Genomic DNA, 21,316 nt, shown 5'->3' with positions numbered 1-21,316 from the left:
TAGTATATTTGCACCAACAATGTAACTTGTAAAATGTAAAACATAGTACTCTCCTTAGTTAAATTCAAAACGAGATAATATGTTTTTTTTTAAATAAAGCATGAGTCATAATCTGTAAAACCAATCAAACTGGTATGCACACCACAATAACAATAACTCAATTCAAAAACTTTAACTGTGCCAAAGACCACATAGCTACTGCATCTGACTGCATAATAATTAAACAACAGTCTCAAAGCAAAATTACCTTTGACAGCAATTACTCTGCATACTACAAATGCAGACTGCAGTCATCCTGAATAAAAGACATTTACAATTTCAAGGTGGAAAAACTGTCAGTAAGTGATTCTCTTTTTTTAATGGCATAAATGCAACCTGTCTCTCTTCCAACTCTTCAAATACTGACTGTTGATCAGTGACTCTAGGCGTCTGATGATGATGCACCACACTTTCAACTTACTCAAATGTAAACCAATCTGCGTCATTAGTCGACAGATAGAGCAACTGACGTAGTATAAAGAGCCAGATAGTCCACACAGGACGGGCAAGAGTGGTAGGTGATGGGTCAAACAAACACAGGACTTCTGTCCAGGAGACAGCAAGCAAACGTTGACATTGGGTGTTTCTCAACGTCTGGAATGCTTCGTTGGTAGAACGGTTATTAAAAGCCATGTCCTTCTGAGAGGAGTCAAGCATCCCTCACAGCATTTAGAGAGCACACGTTCTTGTAGAATGGAATACAATAGAATTGTTGGTATTGTTGGCTGATTGTAAAATACACTTAATTTAAACTTGACAGAAACAAAACAAAACTCATAAAAACCATCTTGGTTAGCTCTTTCCCAATATTCGAACAACCACCAACTCTGGTTTGGTAACGGTCGTTACGCTCTCCTCAAACCTACCAGACTCCTTTGAAAAACACACTTCATTCAAACATGAAAGAATAGCCAGTTTAATTTAACTGAAAATCTGTCTATCTCTGTAGTGTATTAATTGAAAGCAGCAGTTGTTTTTTGGTTAACAAAAACTGATGGACAGGAACAAGCCTGGCATTACAGAAGGAAAAAGGGAACTCCAATTGAATAGGTTATTAAAAATGATGCGGGCTGCCTATGTTTGTTTTTTTTGGTAAATGGAATATTTATATAGAGTGATAATCCTTTCAGTTGTTGAAAACAAAGTCCAATAAGCAGACAGAACAAATAAAGCAAAGCAAGCACAGATAAACAAATCATTATTTCTGTGTAAATAACAAGTTTAGATGAAATGAAATGGCCGAGCAAAAACTAAATAAACATACAAACCAATGAGAAGTTTAAAAAAGATCCACTGTGTGAGGGAGGCAGAGGAGAAAATAAACTTTTTGAAAGTAGAGATGATGAACACCTCTCACGCTGATGATATTTGTTTTGGAGAATTTTTACTTAATTGGAAGTTCCTGCTGTGAAACGAGGAGACACACTACATGGTGTGAGACTAATGTGAGTTTCGGGATCAGCACAATTTTATTTACCAGAGTGCAAATCTACAAAATCAGCAGGACAAGCACCATGCCGAATCTAATGGAAAGGCTTGTGTTTTTCAAATGTTTTTATTTTTTTATGCTCACAGTCAGTTGACCTAAATAAATACTAACATGGTGTCAATATTAGCCCATACAGCAGCCCCAATAATTCCCTTATAAAATTGTAATAAAAATGTTGGTTTGTCACCTGCAATGATGTGCTGTTTGTGAGAAAATATCTGTACATTGATTTTTTTTATTCTATAGCTTATAGATTTTGTTTTTAATTTTTGTTTTTTAGTCTGCTTGGATACATCCATGTGCACACATATGCCAATACTTTTAAACAATGTGACAATACCTAAAACTGATTTAATGTTTCTGTGGTATTTACCAACTGTTGAGCAATCCCTGACTTTCAGTTTCCTTGTACAGTTGTCTATACTAGGGAATCAAATAAAAAGCTTTTTTCTGTGTATTTCAGAGAAATCCACATATCATCACCCAAGTGTTGGCATTTCATTTTATTGGAGAGACAGAAATTAGTTAGTCGGAAATATTGAACCAAAGAAACATGGAACAACTTTATATTTTCTTTTTACAAACGATGGCATTATGTTTCCAACAATAAAATGAATAAAAAGCAAGGAACAACTCATCCTTAATTGGCATATGGAATATTAACTAATCAAGACCAAGCATACACATTAAGAACTAAATCCTCATTCTCCAGAAGCCAAGAATGGTGTCTTGCAAAGTTACATAACGTTCATTTTTACATGTTTAAAGTTTAATTCAAAGTTTCAAATCAATATGAAAAATAAATATTTACCGGAACACTGCCAAAGTTCTGTCATCATTCTTGTTTCCACTTTCTATGACTTTACAACTTTGGCCAATCAGTTTCTGTTCAGTGCCCCCACATATCCAGATCAACATAAATAAAGTCTAGACTGTAGTAAATGATAAGAGCCAAACTTCAAGTATTCCCTTTTTCCTCTACCTGCCTCTCAAGGCTACCTCCCTATAATTCTATCAAAATATCTAGCGCCTGCAGTATAAAAATGTTTACTATATCAGGGGTATGCAGCCTTCATACGCAGTGATAAAGTAAGCCCCTCAGTGTTAGTAGCTCTGGACTTGCCCAGTACTCCAGCAGGGCTGAGAGAAGCTGGTCATGATAAATGAGTCTGCTATCGCAGGCAGTGTCAGGGCAAGTTGGCTTGTCTATCTTCTGAGGCAACCTTTTATTCCATCCAAAAACACTGTATCATCCAAATTGACAGGAAAAACAATTTCAGTGTCTCGTTCATATCCGAAAGTGCTTCACACTTCCAATGCAACTGCAGTAAAGATGAACTAGCACAGCTGACTGTTGTGCTTATTCCCATGGATGTACAGAATGCATTCTGACAGAACATCAGCATTTGCAGCGTTTTACAATTATAAAGCGGAACAGAAGATGATGAGTCATTATTTACTGTAATATCCGTCTCTTCAGAGAGATAACAGTCAGATGGATGGAGCTAATGAAGTTACAGATCATTTCATTAAAAAGCAGTTATAAGATGATTACCACAACATTTCTCAATTTAAATCTCAGTGTCAAGAAACTGCCAATGAAACTCCCCCAGATCCTAGCACTGAAATGATCAGATGATTATTATTGTCTAGATCTGTCTGACAAAAGACCTGCATCTCTTTGTTTTTCTCTTTTGGCTAAATTGATCATTATTGTGTCGGGAGTTCACACACTCCGAATGAAGTTGCCAGAAAAAAAATCAGGGATCACAGCAGAATAGATTTTAAATAAAGATAATACACTATTTTTGAAATAACAGTTTGAAAATAACAGTTTGGTCGTCAGACACATCATTTGCTGTATGTGCAGCCGGGGCATTGCAGTAGTAAAAACATTATAATCACCACTATGAGTCGAGAGAGGAAGCTTTTTAGCCTTTTATCTGTCACTTTGATGGCCACTCATGAGAATAACAGCTGGAAGTGGCTGACAGACTACACACAACACACAAGTCTGAATGGAAACCAACCGAGTTGTATTCTGCCTAAATTTAGAGTTCATTTTTCACGAGAGTTTGTTCAGTTATTTTATGCCGTTGCCATTCAAACTAGGGGGATGATGCCAACTGAAAAATACATGTGTTTTTTTTCTACCAAGCAAACAGTAATGTTAGTTCATTGAAAGTTTGTATGTAATCAAATTGCAGCAAATAAACCCAGAACTCATAAAGTGATACAGGCAGAGATGAGGAGACAGGTGGCCAGGAATAACTCAAGATAAGAAATCTCATAAAATGAATGAGGAGTGAAATACATTATCAGCTTATGCTCTCATTCATCCATGTCTTCATAAGCTCTTATCGGTATTCGGATGATTTGCCATGAACCGAACTTAGTCGAGGCACACAATTAGCTGTTTCAGCAAAAAATAAAGCAATTAAAAAAAAATTTTAGGCAAGCAAGTCTAGTGTAAATACGCTGTTAAGGACTTGTATTTAAGCATGTTATACGTCAGCACCAAATTCTGCAATGAGCGAAGCTGTTTAACTAGAATCAAGAAGTGAGGAATGCCTGCACAGATCCTAACTCCTGGCTTAACAATGTTTTCTGTGGTCAGCCTATGTTGGCTCATTTTACATTGGTATGAACATCGTTTTGTGAAGAGATTTTATCGCCAAAGCCTGCACCTCTGTGGTGTAGTGGATAGCATTTGTCAGTGTCAACAAGCAAGAAAAGAAAAAAGCAAATCCTATGAGAGTCTTGGACTTGAATCACATGACCTAAACCTGAGTCAGCAGTGCAAATGTTATGCTTTCAACAGGACAATTTTAGAAAGGGTCGTAACTCAACTCAGGCTTTAGCACAAATGGTCAGTGATTTTACCTGGAGTTGGATGACTCAAAAGACCAACAGTATGAGGCAACACCAAAGTGGAAGTTCCGATACATTGCTACGTATGTTTGCACTGTCAGAATTTGCATTGTTGAGTTCAGCAAACGTCTCATTTCATTTATTTTTGTTTTGTGTTGTTTATTGAAGTGTCTCAAAGCTATACACATAACAATGTAAAATAAATGAAGACAAATGTATGAAGCATACATGTGCTATTCTTTTTTTATAAAAGTCTAAAAACGATCCTGTTCTGTTGGTGCTTACATTTCATTACCTGCAATTACCAGCTTTATGAAGACATCCTGGGGAAACAGGGCAGTTGCCAAGGATGTCTTTCTGGAATAAATTGGAAAAGTCCCACCTGGAGTCTGCGTTCATTTTGCAACTACTGAGAAGGAGTCTTCTTGGTTTTGTAGTGTGATTTCTGATGTATTTGTGTCAGGGAAGCCAGTGTCCTTTGAGGAGCTACTGTCAGCTAAGAACTTGGCTTAAGTGTATGTGAGACGACATTGAGAGGGCGCTGTTTGTGCTAAACCGGAGGAGGTTAGCATAGATGCTGCAATAGCATCAGTTATATCTTAACTAGAGAGTATTCCTTTATTGAAAGAGGAACAAAGAATGACACTGAAGGCTTTTCTCGAGGAAAATGTTGTTTTTGCTCTTCTCAGAAGTTACTTTGGTAGGAGTTTGATTGATGGATGGTTCAGCGAATGACCTTCAAAGTATTTTCTTAAATTTTAAGAAACTTTCTTAAAACTTTTTCAAACATTCTCCAATAATGTAATCTTAGATGGTTCTGTGTGACAAACCATCTGGCGAGTTGGGTTAATCCTACAGTGCCTTATATGTAGACACTGGTTTCACTTCTGTCAGCACAGTAGTGAAAATAATTTGCAAAGGTTAAACATTGCCTGAGATAAGCCATTTATCACTGTAGACACTGATTGCAATGTAATGCAACAGGGATGGCACAATACAAGTTTTTTTTTATTGGGATAATCGTGAATATCGTCATGTGAGTGACTTTAAAAAGCTGTCCAGCTCGCTATCTTGGAAGTAAAAAATAGGGCCTGATTTTAGAAAATACAGGAATTACCAAGAAGAAGGAGATCAGACTCACACAATGCTGCTATTTTTATTAATTAAGCCTTTTTCATGCAGGGGGACCTTATGATTTATGATTCCCTCATTTCAGATTGCTGGTTATTCACTAAAAACAATGTTCATGAAAAGAAGATGTGTGTCTTTTCTGTGAACTAAGAAAATGTTTCGAAACAACATATAAAGTTAAGTGATTTCAGTATGTTCGAGAGAATTTTAAGCATATTGTTTTCATTAGTTGGGTAATGTTTCGAATTAAAATTATTTTGTCCCAGATAATCGTGAAATGAAAGTTTCAGTTTTTTGTCTTTGTCAAATAATATGAATGGGGATTAAGTAAGATTAGAGCCAGATGCAATGGATAAAAAGATCATATTCTTAAAAACCTAAACAATATCCAACCCTAATCGCTGATTTTGTCACAATGAGCCGAGGTGACCAAAGTCATGTTCGGTCATCTGTTCAGCTTGAGAAGCCAAACAAAGTCAGGGGTGATGAGCCATGGCCTTTAGCAGTAAGGTGATCAATTTAGCTTCTTTGCAACAAGTGATCCAGCAAAGGAGCAACCAGAAAGCAATCCATTTGTGTCTCATACTGAACTATGACAAGTGTCTTGTGTTTATAAATCCATCCAAATTGTCTCACTGATTGTGAACAAACCTTTAAGAGTGTCAGAAAATATGAATAATAAGAATGTGGGTTAAGTTCATATCTAGTGTCTGTGCATATATTATAATACGTCAACCGAATAGAGTGAGACAATAGACTCAAGTTTAGACTTCAATGCTTTGGCTACTATCTTGTCACATTTGCATCACAAAGTTAACTGAACTACCTGTGTGACGAGCGGCTCCAGAAGCCTCTCCACAGTCAGGGTGCGGATTTCCAGACTCTTGGGGTCCCATTTCAACAGGATGGGGGAGGTGGCGGTCGTCATGGTCTCTGCTGGGAGAAAAAGCAGATCAATGGTTAGAGGAATGTTTCGCTGTTTAAGTTTTTGGTTCATTAATAAAATTCTGTGACAGATCATATTGCACATTATATTTGCCCAGGGGGGCTGGAGGTGTTCACACAGTTTGTAGGAAGTGTTCAGCTGTCTACTGACTCTTTAAAGAGAGCTATATTTGAATAAATGTTTCTCAAAAGCTGAAGTGGCGGAAGCCTCGCGGAAGCATCATTGTGCTGTAGAACTCTTCTATAGTGGGTAGTTGTGCCCCACTGATGTTTGTGCAGTCTTGCGAACCAACTCTATGCACATGGTATGTTTTCTGTGATGCACTGATAAGGCTTTGCCAGACATTTTTTGGCCATGTTTGCACTCCTGAGATTCCTACAGAAGTACAAGCACTTTAGGCAAGAAGAGTTGTTAGATGATCAGAAAAGATTGCTTGTGATGTTTGCTTTGAAAGAGAAGACTCAACCACATTTCGATTTCTATACACTTGGTCATACTTCTGGTCTTCCTTAAGCTAGGAATGCACAAATAATCAAATATTAATTGTGATCGCAACTATTATTATAAAATGAACCTGCTTGACTGCAATATTGACGTGTAAAATGCTTGCTCCAATCGTACAAAACTCGACCGCATTGCAAATCAAGTGCTTCCTAAACACGCCAGCCACCAAGGGGCGATCAAAATGTTTTGGCTTCAATTTTATGGAGCTGTCATGCAGCAAAATCGCACCTTACTGTGGTGGTTAAAAAGTTTTGTTACACTTTAGTTTCCTTATTATAAAGTAATGTTTATTTTAACGATGACAAAAATGTCACCGTGACATTTCCACTTAAACATTGTGTTGTGTATTCACAGAGACCATATTTCATCATCATGCCAATAATATCCAAGCCTCAGCAATTCCAGGAAATAGACTACTGGCTGAAAAACAAGGGTTTCATGAATGTCCGGTAACTGTTGACAGTCAGCAAATCTAGGCTCTGCACATCAAATTAAATCAAAGCACACTCAATTATTCCAGCAATCCTCAAATTAATGGCCGGCCACCTCTCTAACCTTACATTTTTGTTATTAATTTTCTTAATTAGCTCCATTATTACAATGTATCCCTCCAAAGCTGTAACTTATTGAGTGAGGCTACAGTAAATGGCTAGATGCCATTCAGTGGATTTTTGGCATAGAATTGTCCATATTGCCGATGACTAAAAATCATTCAGGTATAAACATTGCATTGTACTGTAGCATTGCACTATGGGAGTGAGCGTCCAATTCTGGAAAAAAAACGTAAGGAAAGCAGGCAAAAGCAAAGATAAAAGGAGAAAAGTTTGAGGAACCAGGAAAGCCTGAAGTGAGTCACATAAGTGAAAAGATGCACTCCTGAGATGGTGCTAAACTCGGCATAATGAGTCTCAATTGTATAATTCTGTAGACAATCTGCTCTTTAACTTGGGATATATTTTTTCATTATAGTTTTTAAAACCCTAAAGCTCAGCGGGGGTTACATGAGGTGAATGTGAGGAATGAACAGCTGGCATGGGGGCAGCAGTCTGTTTTACTGTGGGGATGTGTTTCTACAGTAAGCAATTTCAGAATGGGCCAGCTGGGACTGGCTCAGTCTACTGCCAATGTCAATGAGGCAGAAGGGAATAAAGGACATGAATGAGAATGGCAGATCTGGGCCACAGACCTCTAATAGTACCCACAGTGGGTTAAAGATGGATGATCAGTAGGAAATCTGGCAACCTGGCAAAACTGATGAAACCACAACCAAGTCATTTTAGTTCTTTCAAAAGGATCATAGACCTTAAAATCCCAAAAGAAATTTGGTTCTAAACTTATGCTGGTGATATTACATTTTTTTCCTCACAAGGGAAATCTGAACAGGGACAATGAATCAGGCTTTGTGCATCTGTCAACAAATCAATCTATCATGCATAGTAGTTTGAAGTTTTCAAAATAACACAGACTGAGAGGTGGACAGGAGTTTTGAATATAATGGTACTTCTGGCAAAACCTAAAACATTGCGCAATGGAGAGAGAACTGTTTACTCATTGCAAATGTTGAATTAATAGCCTTACATTTATGCTCCAATTGTTGCAGTGAATATGGGGCAAACCATATACAGAGACATTTGTAAAGATGACTTAAAGGCAAACATGTTTTTCCTTACATTAGTCATTGAAAAGTTTGGCTTTTTCCAATAAATGCACTGTGCAAGCCAGTATGTGTTCTATGTGATTTATGTTGGGAGAGCAAACTACAACCTAGTTTCATTTTGGAACTAAAAGTTGCAGTTTCACAATAAAATGAATAGTTTTGCTGTTCAGAAAGAAAAAAACTAAGTAGTGGCTCTTTCTCTGAGCTAACAGTCTAGCTGATGTCAATTTCAGGCAGCTTACATTAGCAGCCAGCTGGTTATTTAGTAGCTCAGAATAACTTGAAATGATACCAGGGACAGTCTCTCTTTTTTGAAGACTAGTTCTGCAGCTTTCATTTATGACATTAAAGGTTTCGCGGCAGAGCATGGCGCATACAGTGAAAATAAGCAGGAGTGATGGAAATGCAGAGGAGCATGCCACTGATGAGAAACAGCAGCGCTGAGATAAATCCCAGGCTGCCTTTGTAATGCAATAAATGTTTTTCTGGGTTATGACAGTGGAACTTCTCAAAGACCGGGTTTGAAACTAGTTTTGACAAATGATGTAACCAAAACAATAATACAAATTGGTTTGAAGATATTGGTAATACATGATACATCATAGTGATTGTGACAGTTATAGCTGAACTGGAAATGTGTTTAAGTTGAAAAATGCTTTTGCTTCCTCCACTGATTCCCAGTGTGCTCTGAAAATTACATAGAGCAGCAATTACCATAGTATACAAATAATGCTTCTTGTAGCAGGCTAGCAGACTGAAAGCAAAGCATGCAAACCACAGTGTACTATTATATCACTGCCAGTGACTGATGTGATGGAGTTTATTGTTGGTGGAGATTTCTGTAAATGTCATGACACTGTCAATGAACGCTATTCACACCTACTTATTATAATTCTAAATATGTGAGTAATTGTGTCACTACATGAGTTCATTGTCATGTACAGTGCATTTTGTAATGTAACCACATTATGAATAAAATGCAATCTTTAAAAACCTGCAAAAACATGGTTTCTGATGAATCGGAATATAAGCATGGAAGCAAAGTGAAATTTACCCAAAGATGTTTCTAAATGAGGGGGTCTCCCATGAAGCTAGAATGAAAACGGTTTAGAGACAGTCATTTGTCTAAGAGACATTTGTGTAATAAAAAAAAAGTGTCTCTCCCCATCTATAAATAACAGACCCACTGGTTCAAGAGAACAGTCAGAACAGTCAGAACAGTCAGAACGTACTGTTCACATAATCACAACGGTTAAACCGCTTGTGTTCAGCTGTATACCAACTCTTTAAAGAGAGCTGTTTTTGAATACAGGTCTGCAGGCATAGATGATTCTCAAAAGCTGACAGATTGATGATGATGATTATGATGATGATGATGATGATGATGTAGACAACAGGTGATGTGAGAGTGGTGGAAGTCATTAGGAAAGATTGCTTGTAATGTTGCTTTGGAAGAGGAGACTTGGGCATACTTCTGGTCTTCCTTATGCTATGACAGCACAAATGATTGAATATTAATTGTGATCAAAATGATTACTATTAAATAAACATGCTTGACTGCAGTTTTGTAAAATGTGTGCTCCATTCGTAGAAAACTCTGCTGCATTTCAAATCAAGTGCTTCCTAAACTACCGAGCCACCGAGGGGCAATCAAAATGTTTTGGCTTTAATTTTGGGGAGCTGTACTGCAGCTGGGTGCGCACTCTACTGTGGCAGCCTGTTAAAAACAACTTCTAGAGTAGAAGAGATATAATATGCATGTTCCTATGATGTATAACAGAGAGCAGACGGACCAGTATCCCACCCCAGAATAATAAAATTCTGTGGTATCAGTGTTTCCAGACAATTCAATAAAACCACAATGTGATCTGGTTTTATTGAATTCTATTCTCTGGAATTCAACGTGCATTCTGTCCCACAGTTTTGTTGACTTTCTCTTGTGTTCTCACCAGCCAGCATGGACTATGGACACATCAATGGAACTAAGAGAAAATAGGGTTAAGTAAGCAATGTGGTAAGCAAGGTTGTGAGTTCTGTTGTGCTTGTTCCGTTGCTTACTTGTCACTGAGGCACCACATTTCCTATCAATCTCTGTCATGTCTGTCCTTTTCCAAGATATTTTCACAGCATGTGCCTTTTTTTTGAGGAGGGATAAAATATCTCCCCCTCAGATCTGTTTTGTTCAACAAACATGTTTTGGTGAAGAGCATGAGTCAGACTTCAGTTGCTGTAATCTGTGAGATGTCCCACCATCTGCTGTGTACAACTTTGTGTGTGTGTGTGTGTGTGTGTGTGTGTGTGTGTGTGTGTGTGTGTGTGTGTGTGTGTGTGTGTGTGTGTGTGTGTGTGTGTGTGTGTGTGTGTGTGGCAAATAGTCTAAGCAAAGCAAGACAGAGAGGAATAAAAAAACTTTACTATATGAGAAAAATCTAATTGAATACAGATCAAATTCAGATTTTTTTTTTTTTTAAAGTGAGCGTAGGCAATTTATTGTTTCTTGTGTGTGTGTTTGTGTGTTTTATCTCCTACATCTACTGTACTGTCACTGTGCGTTCACCAATGTACCTGCTATTGCAGTGTACAGTTAAAGTAAGCGTTGGTTGCTGTCATGTTACTTGTTTTTACTTTCTGATACTTTTAAAAACTGTTCCCTTCTGCCCCAGGATAGGCTTTTGGGGAAAGATGGTGATGTTTCAGGAGGTCGAGAATAACACAATAAGCATGGAGAAAAAATGGGCCATCTTAGAGTTTTTAAGGATTTACTCTTGGCTAGACAATGATATATAGACAAATATTCAAATCGTTTTAAAATAAGATTAGGAAAAAGACAATTTGAGTCCATTAACAGATCTTTCTGTCTGGTTGCACTCATGGCTTCTGTAAGTCAAGTTAACAGCTCACTATTAGGGGTCATTAAGAATGTGTTACAACCTTAATGCCGCGTAGACTCTATGTGAAAACATGCATCATTGTGTTAGGTTGAGAGGTGTTTCTTATAGTCTGCCCCCCCTCATGAATGTAAAATGAAACACATTTGAATCAGATGTAATTCAACAACTCTGCTACCTGTGGTCTCTAAGGTAAACCTACCGACTACCATGACCAATACACTAAAAACTAGGGATTTGTTTCAGTGCTGGAAAGCAGCCTTCATCACTGGCCTGTCTGCAGATACTGTTCCTGCTGAGTTTGGCAAGGCAAGCCAGCCAAATAGGATCTTTGTTGTTCAATTTCTTGTTTTGTGTGGTGGTGTAGATAATATTGTTTAATGTATAATGACTTTTTTGTCATGGTGAACAGTGAGCTATTATTTAATATACCCACAAATCAAATGAACAAGTTATTTATAAAATAAATATTTATTGGACTAACTACATAACTAAACTACTCAACAAAAAAAATGAATATATGATCAAATCAAAAAAAAATGGAATGAATAAAGAATATGATTGCCGAGCACAATGAATAACGATGAATCTAAAAGAACGAAAAGGATTGCATGTGACCAGGTAGAATCACTGATCTATCCATCAATTCAATTTGTTGTTTGACGTTTCAACATATCCAGCCACGTGGTAACTTAGTGACCTCGGGGTCATTATAGAAATTTCTGGGAGAGGTGTATTTGTTAAGATTTTGTAGTCCTTGTGATTAGAAGATTTCAGTTTTTATTATCTTTCTGTCGACAGTCATTACATACAAGAACAGACACAAATTAGCTGAAACAATAAACTAAATGCTGACAAACCATAAAACCTCGTATTTAGAAACACACAATTCCCTCATTGTATCAGCTTCACACATCTCTTCATGAATAAGCAACTTCAAAGCTGCATTGTTGCTCCATCTGCTCAAACCTAATACTGATGTTGAATTTCTCACCACTGCGATGGAGGATGTAAGCAAGTCACTGCTAGAGTTGAGGAGGGTAAGATATTAACAGACTCTTTAGCGCACAATCCTTGCTGACTCCTTTCAGTGACTTTGATTCTGTTTCCCTTGAAACTCGTTTCATCTAATTTTAGCCAAATATTCAATTATAAGAATTGAACTGTGAACGCTGGCAAGAGAAAGTGAGTGCGATGAGAACTGAGAAGATGAGGGTGGTGTCATGGAGGCTGAGAGCACCAGGAAAACCATTTAACATCTTGTCACCGCTGATTGAATGAAATGTTTTATCATCAGAATGCAGAGGTGGGCAACAATGTAGGAGTGGGAACAATGGTTTCCTGTAAGCCAGCTCATTTGTCAACTAATGTTGGGTCTTCTTGATACAGTTTGTTTTTTATTGCCTATTAAACAATATTATTACCATAGGTTCTGCTTGTGTCAGCTCTTCTCTGAAATAATGCTGATGACATGGCAGAGAGACAACTGGTAGTGGATGTTAAGTAATTACCTCAGTCGACCAGGTGTTTAAAGAGCTGCACGTTCTTTTCTATCCGCCATGACAAACAGTGATTTAAGGTGAAATTTAAACAATTCATGATTGATTTAATTTTACTTTTACTTTATCAATTATAATTAACAACAACATTTAACAAGAGAGAAGATTTACAAACAATAAAACCAAGAATAGGTGATTTGTAAACCGATTTGTAAACCGGTTAATATCTGCCATAAACATTTATTCCCATGAGGAAGCATTGTAATGTAAAAATCTAATTAGATTTGTCATGTTGTGTAAGGTGTGTGCTATGGTCACAGCAAAGAAAAGTCAGAAACCCACAAAACACAAATAAAATCAATCCTGATGAATACAGATGTTTATAAAAAAAATAAGATGAATAACTGAATGAACGGATGATACACTGACCAACTTTTTAAAAAAATGGACAATGAGGTATTATCTCTTATGCAAAACAATTAATTGATTGTCAGAATAGTCTGTCGACTGACTAATCCGATGCTGGACTTATTGTTGCAGACCTAAATGAATGCTAATGTTGCTAGGCACAATTTATTGTGGTAAAGAAAGCTTGCATTATTAAATCCACTATGAACTTTACAAAAACTCAACATTAGATATTAATGCTTGATTAACTTCTCAAACTGATGATCTCATTTAGAAAGCGATCGATTCAAATTAAACTGCACTTGTAAAGAGTTGCGCAGCCAGCTGCAGACAGGTCTCTGCCAGTTCACTCAGATTTCCATTCAGACTACAGTGAACACCAGCAACCTTTCAACAACTCATGGACTAAATGTTATCAGGTATAGATTCATTTACTTAGTGACATTCTGATTAATGGAACATCAAACGATACACCTTACACACCTGAGGGACATCTTGCAAAAAATAAATGAAAAGCAGTAGGGTCGTATCATCAACCTCATGTGAGTGCACTGACAAAGTAGAAATCTTGGAAGGGGTGTTTCTACATTGTAGCAAGACAAATGTATGACTATGGTTGGTTGGTAGAGTACCAGGGTTATTTTGGTGACATGAGCTGCACCCAAAATCTCTCCGGCAAGAATCATAAGTGCTTTTTAAAGACCACAAGGAACCTTTCTGCTCAGAACCGGTGATGCAAAAGCTGGACAAAAGATGTCTAAATCTTGTGAACAACTATTCCCCACATTAGCAATTCAGATTGTAGCAAGATTATAAATTTGCAATTGTATTTCAGCACTTTAATCCATTTTTATTATCTGCTTTACACATGGTAGAGTGTAAATGGAATGTTTTGCTCATGTTGGATCTTATATTGTTCTTTTTCTTACTATCTGCAAAAAATGATTGTGACTTTATTGTGTTTTTAATCCAATAATCTAAAATCCTCCTGTTGTTCTCAGACTGCTTTGGTGTTTCAGATGCCTGACTGCAAAAAGCTGGAGTAGGATGATGAGTGAATCTCAACCAAACAGGTAAACATAGCGCTGGCAGGTAAGGCTGCTATTCTGCTGAGTAAGAGCTCTGTTGTGTGTCTGTATTGATTGAGCACCTGCCATACAGAGCTACTCCATCCAGCAGTCTATTAACAATACCAAAGAAAAGCGATGTCATAGTACTATTCAATACTGTTGACCCGACAAACCTAAACAGAAAACCCCTGCTGTGTTAGACACATATGGCGGCGGTAGATTTGGTGTTATATATAGTCTACTGCACTAGATATATATTCCATTGAATATGATTAAGTGCATTGTTGTTGGAAAAATATCATTAGTCATTGACGTGAACAGAGATACCGCATTAGTGCACAGGTATCAGAAATGGTCCCTCGCAAGGATAGTTTTGCGCTCGCAGATACTATTCTGTTTACTTGAGTGGCGTGAACACAAACCCCATATATTTTCACACTATGATAACTGAGGCAGCATACATTATGAATAGTTCATATTTACATCCAATGACGTACAGTAAATACCTCTGCCACGGCTCCATTTGCTACTTAACAATATTCAGTCTCTGAGAGGAAGTCACATGCACACATTACTCCAAAGGTCAGCAGACAGGTTGTTGCCAAAAAAGCTTTCATTAATGAAGGGAATAATTAAAACCACTTCGACTTTTGTTTCCTTCAACATGCAGGTAAGATAAACTCGAAAACTCTAAACTCCTATCATGCACATAAATTCATTTTACACGTATCATATTCCAATATTTGATTCAAACTAACAACAGCCTTGATCCATATCTGTTTATCACATTTTATAAAGTCTCATATTGTGTCAAATAGGTGAATCAACAGAGGAAATGTCACTGATGCATAGCAAAGGCATTCACAATTATTAATTTATATTAAACTCCGTGATTTATTTCCTATATCTCAAGTAGATCAACTGCATTTTCAAAGCTTAGTAAGTGTATAGTATGGTTTAAATGTGCCCGTTTGGAGTCACTATCTCTTCATTTCTTTCTTGTCCGGTGGTCTTGCAGACGGAATCAAAATCAAGACTCCTCTCTCCGTGAGTTTATGTTAACATGGATTAACTTCACTGCAATGAATGTATTAACAAATGAGGTTAATACATGATAAGCATTCAGGGAGCCGAGAAATAAGGTCAAACTAAGCGCTAAAACAGGCAGGGTTTAGTGGTATAGTAGCACTATACTAATGTTTGTTTACATGTAGAAACAACACAATGTTTATGCAAGAATGCATAAGAGAATAAAGAAACAAAAAATGTTGTAATCGCATCCTCCATAAGAAAGCAGTTTGAAGGTTCAACGTGTGCCTATGAAATCTATGTTGCTAAGGAAAACAGCCTCAGAATAGAATAGTTCTTTACAAAAACACGGAGTAGAGGTTTAACATTTTTGGGACTTCCGATCACAAAAAGATGGTCCTTGAGAAAGACAGATTGGTAATAACAAGCATTTAACAAGCAAATGGAAAATTGACTATTTTCATTTATTGCTGGATGTCTCCATGAACACAGATATGAGAACAATTTTGCTAAATAACATGGCAAGAGATGGACTCAGTGAGTGAACCTGGAGCTGATGCTTTGTCGCACTACAATATAAGTGGAAAATTTGTTTAAATGGTATATACCGTAGGTTTCAGAGTGAGAGAACTATTTTTCTTTGAATATGCTTAGCCCTGAAATTTTGCAAAATCATGCCTATTTGTCACAGATAAAAACATATTCAAAAGTTTAAACTCTGCTTGCAGTGCATAAAATGGGCATCAGAGCTTCTTCACTGTGACACTAACTTTGTGACTACAATCCCCTGTCATTTGTCATTATGGAAAGTTAATATGCCGACACTGCGTTGACCCAGATTCAGAGTGGAGTTAAGCACATGCACACAGTTGCGTGGAGCAGTGGGGGAGTCTCTAAAAGCAGAAGTCAAGGCTCAACCTGTCATATCGCTGCTCTCCAGAGACACCTTCTTAGAGCGGCCAAAATAGGCTGATCAAAGTAGAGCACAACCTGTGAAATTCTGAAAAGCAGTCATGTTCTCTTAGGGATTCAAACGCCTTCTTTAGAGACAAAAATGCATTTACTGCAAAGTTGAGTAAATACTTTTTTGAAAACACCTGACCCTGACTGAATGGAATGTGTCCATAGAAATCCTAAATCGGGACACGGCAAACGAGTTTGAAATACACGACTGTTCCTGCAAGCCAGTGTCTGTCAAACAAAAAAATGTGTTTTACACTGTCATGTTCTCCTTCATCCTATACATACCGCCCATCTCAGTTCCTGTTGGACATGTGTGGCCGGAGTCGAGTTAGACATACAGTGATCTGGCACTGGAAGGGCTCTGGAAGCCTCATCAGTACTTGGGAACAGATAAGGAAAAAATATTTGAATGACATATTTTCGTAACCTTACTTTGATTGGTGTTTTCTTAATGGACCTTCAACCGTATAACAAATTTCACAAACCATTGATATATTTGTGTTTATATAATGTGTTCGTTTGTTTTTACTTAGTATTTGTCATTATATATTGTTTTATGTCTTTACGCTGTGTATAAGGGAACATAGTTGTAAGAGTGATGATCTACCTCTATAAAATAATGTTACGATATATTCAGACTTTGAATAAATTCCCAAAAATGAGAGTCTGAAGCAGAAGGTGAGCGTATACCTGGTGGAGAGTACTGGTCAGATGTTGCAGTTGAAGCATACTGTATGGTGAACACTTAACTCCCAACTAAGTCCCAAGGTGAACCGTTAAATGCATGACTATGCACTGTTAGCTCTAATATCCTTTAAACTTCCCTTTGGAGGATTATTAAAGGTAAATCCCTCTTCTATCGCTACTATCCAGCAAAGTATCTGTGTCAATATAAAATGGTTAAAGCAGAGGAGACTGCTGCTTTACAGTTGATTTAAAGGTAACTTGCAGAGGTTTTTTAACTAAAGTAGCAAAATGGAGCAGTGATTTAATGAGTGGCTCCCTGTTTTGTTTATATTGTGCATGCACAGTATTCTACTGATTCTGCTGATCAACATTTAGTAGGACGAAAAAGGCAACAAACAGCAATGCATCCAAAAAGGCAACCAAGAAAACTCCTAGCAAGTAAAAATAGATGTAAACAAAGCATGATTTAAAATATTTAAACATATTTTATGAGAAAGGACCTCAAGGATACACACAGTGTGTTTTGGTGAGAAACACTAAATATAAACTCAACATTTTTCACAAGAAGAATCCACAAGGCACCTTTAATCATGTGAAATGTCCATTTTTGTTTACCAAACAAGATCCATCACCTCCAGTGTTGCCCATGCGTAGTGTGAAAACAACACCATCTAATTGAGTTTTACTAATTAATCAATTTGTTATTATCCTTCCTGCCCGCAGGCAAGCTTTAGTTTCTCTCATTAATCAAAGAACTCCTTTTCAAACACCAATTTAACATCTGTTTGTTGTACTATTGATACAACTGGAATTCTGACTTCTGGCAACTGCAACCTTTTTCTTTTGCTCTTTGTTGGGTCAAAGAGTTTTTGAAAAGCCAGTCTACAAAAATGCTTTGACAACATGAAAACGCATTTTCCATCGGTCTGAATGGGACAATGAGTCACCTGACCTAGTGTTGCAGGCCTGCAGTCAATGCAGCGAACAATGCTCAGCTTTGATTTGAAAAGGGAACACGGGTTTCTTTAATACCTAGGATTACTGTTTGTTTCACTAGAATGATTATAGAATTGCTATAACCTTCTAGTATTGGCAATGAAAATACCACTCTTAACCATGAAAGCTCAGCTCATCCTAATTTTACAGATAATTGGATTATATGGTTGTAGAGTGCAAATTGTTGCATAGACATTCCATACAAATCATTCAAAAGCTAAATCTCAAGTGAAACAATGGCCGCAGCAAGCATCATTAAGGAACTGATAGTAAGCAGCCCTGTTCAGACACTATAAATCCTGAATCTCACACAGAATGTGTAAGGAGCTATACTCCAAGGATTGGATAGTGTTACTGGATATTGTCATTGGATTAACCCATGGTAGTATAGTCCTAGATTAACCAAACTAATGTCGTGGGATTAACCCATAACAGTGGTGTGGTATAAATGGGTCAGACAAAAGTTGAATACAGATTTATAATCCCACATCAGACATGGGTTGTGTGTAGGAGCGTGGCATACAGTTAACTGCCCAATCCTGCGCTTCTCAAAAATTCTAGCATTTCTGTATGACCTAAATGATCTACTCTATGAGTAAACTCTGAATTATTGTTATATTGGCAAATGAAGTGACAATACTTACAACATGTATGAGTACAATGTGACTGTTCCAATTCATTATAAATGAAATTTCTCTGAAAAAAAATGGGATTTTGGATTATATAAAGAAATGTACTTGACTTAAACCCCACTGCTGTGTTGTGAGCCAGTTGTGGTGTTGTGTGTGTGTGTGTGTGTGTGTGGGGGGTTCAAATCACTGCACAAGTGGAATTTCAGATTATTGTTACATGTGAGTTCGAAGTGTCACCTTAGATGTCCTTTCAAAAACCAGCGTGTCCAGCGTTGGCTTTTTTCTAAAGAAATTGCAATACTCAAAAAAGCCAGAGCCTATATAAGCACTCAGCTGCAGCTACAGAGGCCATATGTTTGCCAAGGGAGGAAGTAATTGTAAGAGGTAGAAGCAAATGAGAGACTGCATTCCCGAAATGTCTAAATGGATGTCCAACATGTCAGCACGACAGGCTATTTTTTCTGTGCACGCAGCCTTACTTTGTGTAGTAGTGGACATCATGGCCTGTGTTTAGGGGCCATAAAACACACAACGGCAATAATGGCAACTTCAGCTCAAGATAGAAGTCAACTAATTGATCTTCTTACATACATTTCTCCTGAGAAACATCTGCCAATAAAGACCTACGTGAGTATGCATATAGTTCAACATTTTGTAAAACGTAATCTTAGAGCTTCTGCCACCGCTGCCCACATCTATGATTTATTCTAGTTAGTGTTCAGCAAATTGACAGCTGTTTGTCATGTTAAAAAACAACAATGGATTTTCACAAAAATGGACTTTGGATGAGATTGAGTCAGATTGTTTTTGGAAGTTGACTTACAGAATTGACGACTCTTGTATAAGGTTAGGTCATCTTAAATTCCCAGAGGAGCTATTTGTTGCAAAGCAAACCCAGCATTATCACACCCTTCAGCACACCAACAATCCACACGTGTCACAAGTGTTTATATTTTGTTATTCATCGGACCAATAGCAGTAGGGACACATCAATTCTTTAATCTAGGCTATATTGACATATTACTTCAGTTCATGTGAATAACATTTTATCGGAGCATCAAATAGCACAGCTTGCCCAAAAAATCTGAAACCGCAAATGTGTCAGTCATGTTTAAAATCAAACAAGATAACACACATTCCAAAGAGAAAACAGCTAACACGGGCATAAAACCAACTTAATGGATAAAAGTACAGTGGACGACAGAAAGAATTAAAATCATATCAAAATGAAAACTATTTTGCATTTGTAGCACATCATTATTTTATGTCCAGCATCCACATTGTCTTGATCATTTCATTTAAGCTATTTTCAGTGAAAGTTAACTCTTTTAACAAGATACAATAGCGGGTTAATAATAGATAACTGCCAGTGGTTGTAGGAGATGAGGAGAGAAAGGAGTATAACGGGAAGCAAACTACACAAACATATGAGGATCATTTTCTGCGAATGTGGGGGAAGACACTGAAAAATGTATGCGTTCATTGCTTGCACCGTCAGGCTTTTCTGGGAATATCTGTAAGCAGCTGGCACATTCTCAGCCTTTAACACCCCGGTTTTATTTATAGAAAAGATCTATCTCATCTCGAGTTAAGAGGCTCATTTCAAATTGCATGAAATGTATCATGTATATGACTTTTGAAAAAAAAAAAAAAAAAAAAAAATGAAAAAGAAATAAATAAATTGCCCTGAAAGAATATGTCCCCATCCTACCACTCCAAAGGTTCTAGGCTAAGCCCTGGACATCAAATCCTAGAACAGTCCCTGGTCAGCATATAGATTTTCTGTAAGAGCAGTGAAGGAAAGCAGTCACCTAACAATAGAAAAGTAAATGCAGTGAGACAGAGCACACACACACACACACACACACACACACACACACACACACACACACACACACACACACACACACACCGTGGGGGAGGGGCTGGGCCAATACTTGGGGCCCACACTGGTCACAGATGTAGCCATGGTGGGGGTGGATAGGGAGGGAGTATGAGAGAGACAAGTGAGGCCTCAGGGGGACAGACCAACTGAGAGGATGAGACTCTCTGCACAGATTTGTTTTTGATACAATCAAAAACAATAAGGTGGCAAAATGGAGGTTAGAGAAACAGTAGAAGTAGAGAGGGAACTTTCTAGTTCAGTAATTATGCACAGCTGCATGTTAGTGTCCTCTGCCCAGTCACTGATGCTTAAATGCTACATCTACAAAATGCACCAGATCCCTGTTTCTAGGGATAATTAGACTTACCTCTTCACTGTTGAAGTTAAAATAATGAGTTAATGAACTATGGCCTTGGCCAGTTGGGATAAAGAGTGGAACATATTTCATCTAACAGTCACCAAAGAGAAATACTGTTGCTTAAAGGAAAACTACTTATTGTAAATCACCAAACCAACAGGAAGGAGGCTGTGGTCCATCTGGACCAAGACCTCACGCCACACAAACAGTTTCCTTCCGCCCTCAGTTGGGTTGAACAATAAAGCACGGGACCTTCACTGACTC

At 37.5% G+C, this 21,316-nt stretch overlaps 1 protein-coding gene across 3 annotated transcripts in view; it reads right to left on the bottom strand.

The window, feature by feature from the left end:
* Positions 1–21,316, bottom strand: part of ctnna2 (catenin (cadherin-associated protein), alpha 2) — a 359,609-nt gene that overhangs the window by 251,277 nt on the left and 87,016 nt on the right. For 2 of the 3 annotated variants that reach the window (XM_054603691.1, XM_054603692.1), the window contains exon 2: positions 6,357–6,463. In XM_054603691.1, coding sequence (XP_054459666.1) covers positions 6,357–6,463 — 107 coding nt within the window. Of the gene's footprint in view, positions 1–6,356; positions 6,467–21,316 lie in introns of all 3 variants that reach the window. The other variant, XM_054603690.1, reaches the window with a different exon arrangement.

Source organism: Anoplopoma fimbria, chromosome 9 (genome assembly GCF_027596085.1).
Source record: "Anoplopoma fimbria isolate UVic2021 breed Golden Eagle Sablefish chromosome 9, Afim_UVic_2022, whole genome shotgun sequence".
Taxonomy (NCBI): domain Eukaryota; kingdom Metazoa; phylum Chordata; class Actinopteri; order Perciformes; family Anoplopomatidae; genus Anoplopoma; species Anoplopoma fimbria.
The sequence above is the reverse complement of the archived record's forward strand: the minus strand, read 5'-3'. Positions and strand labels throughout refer to the sequence as shown.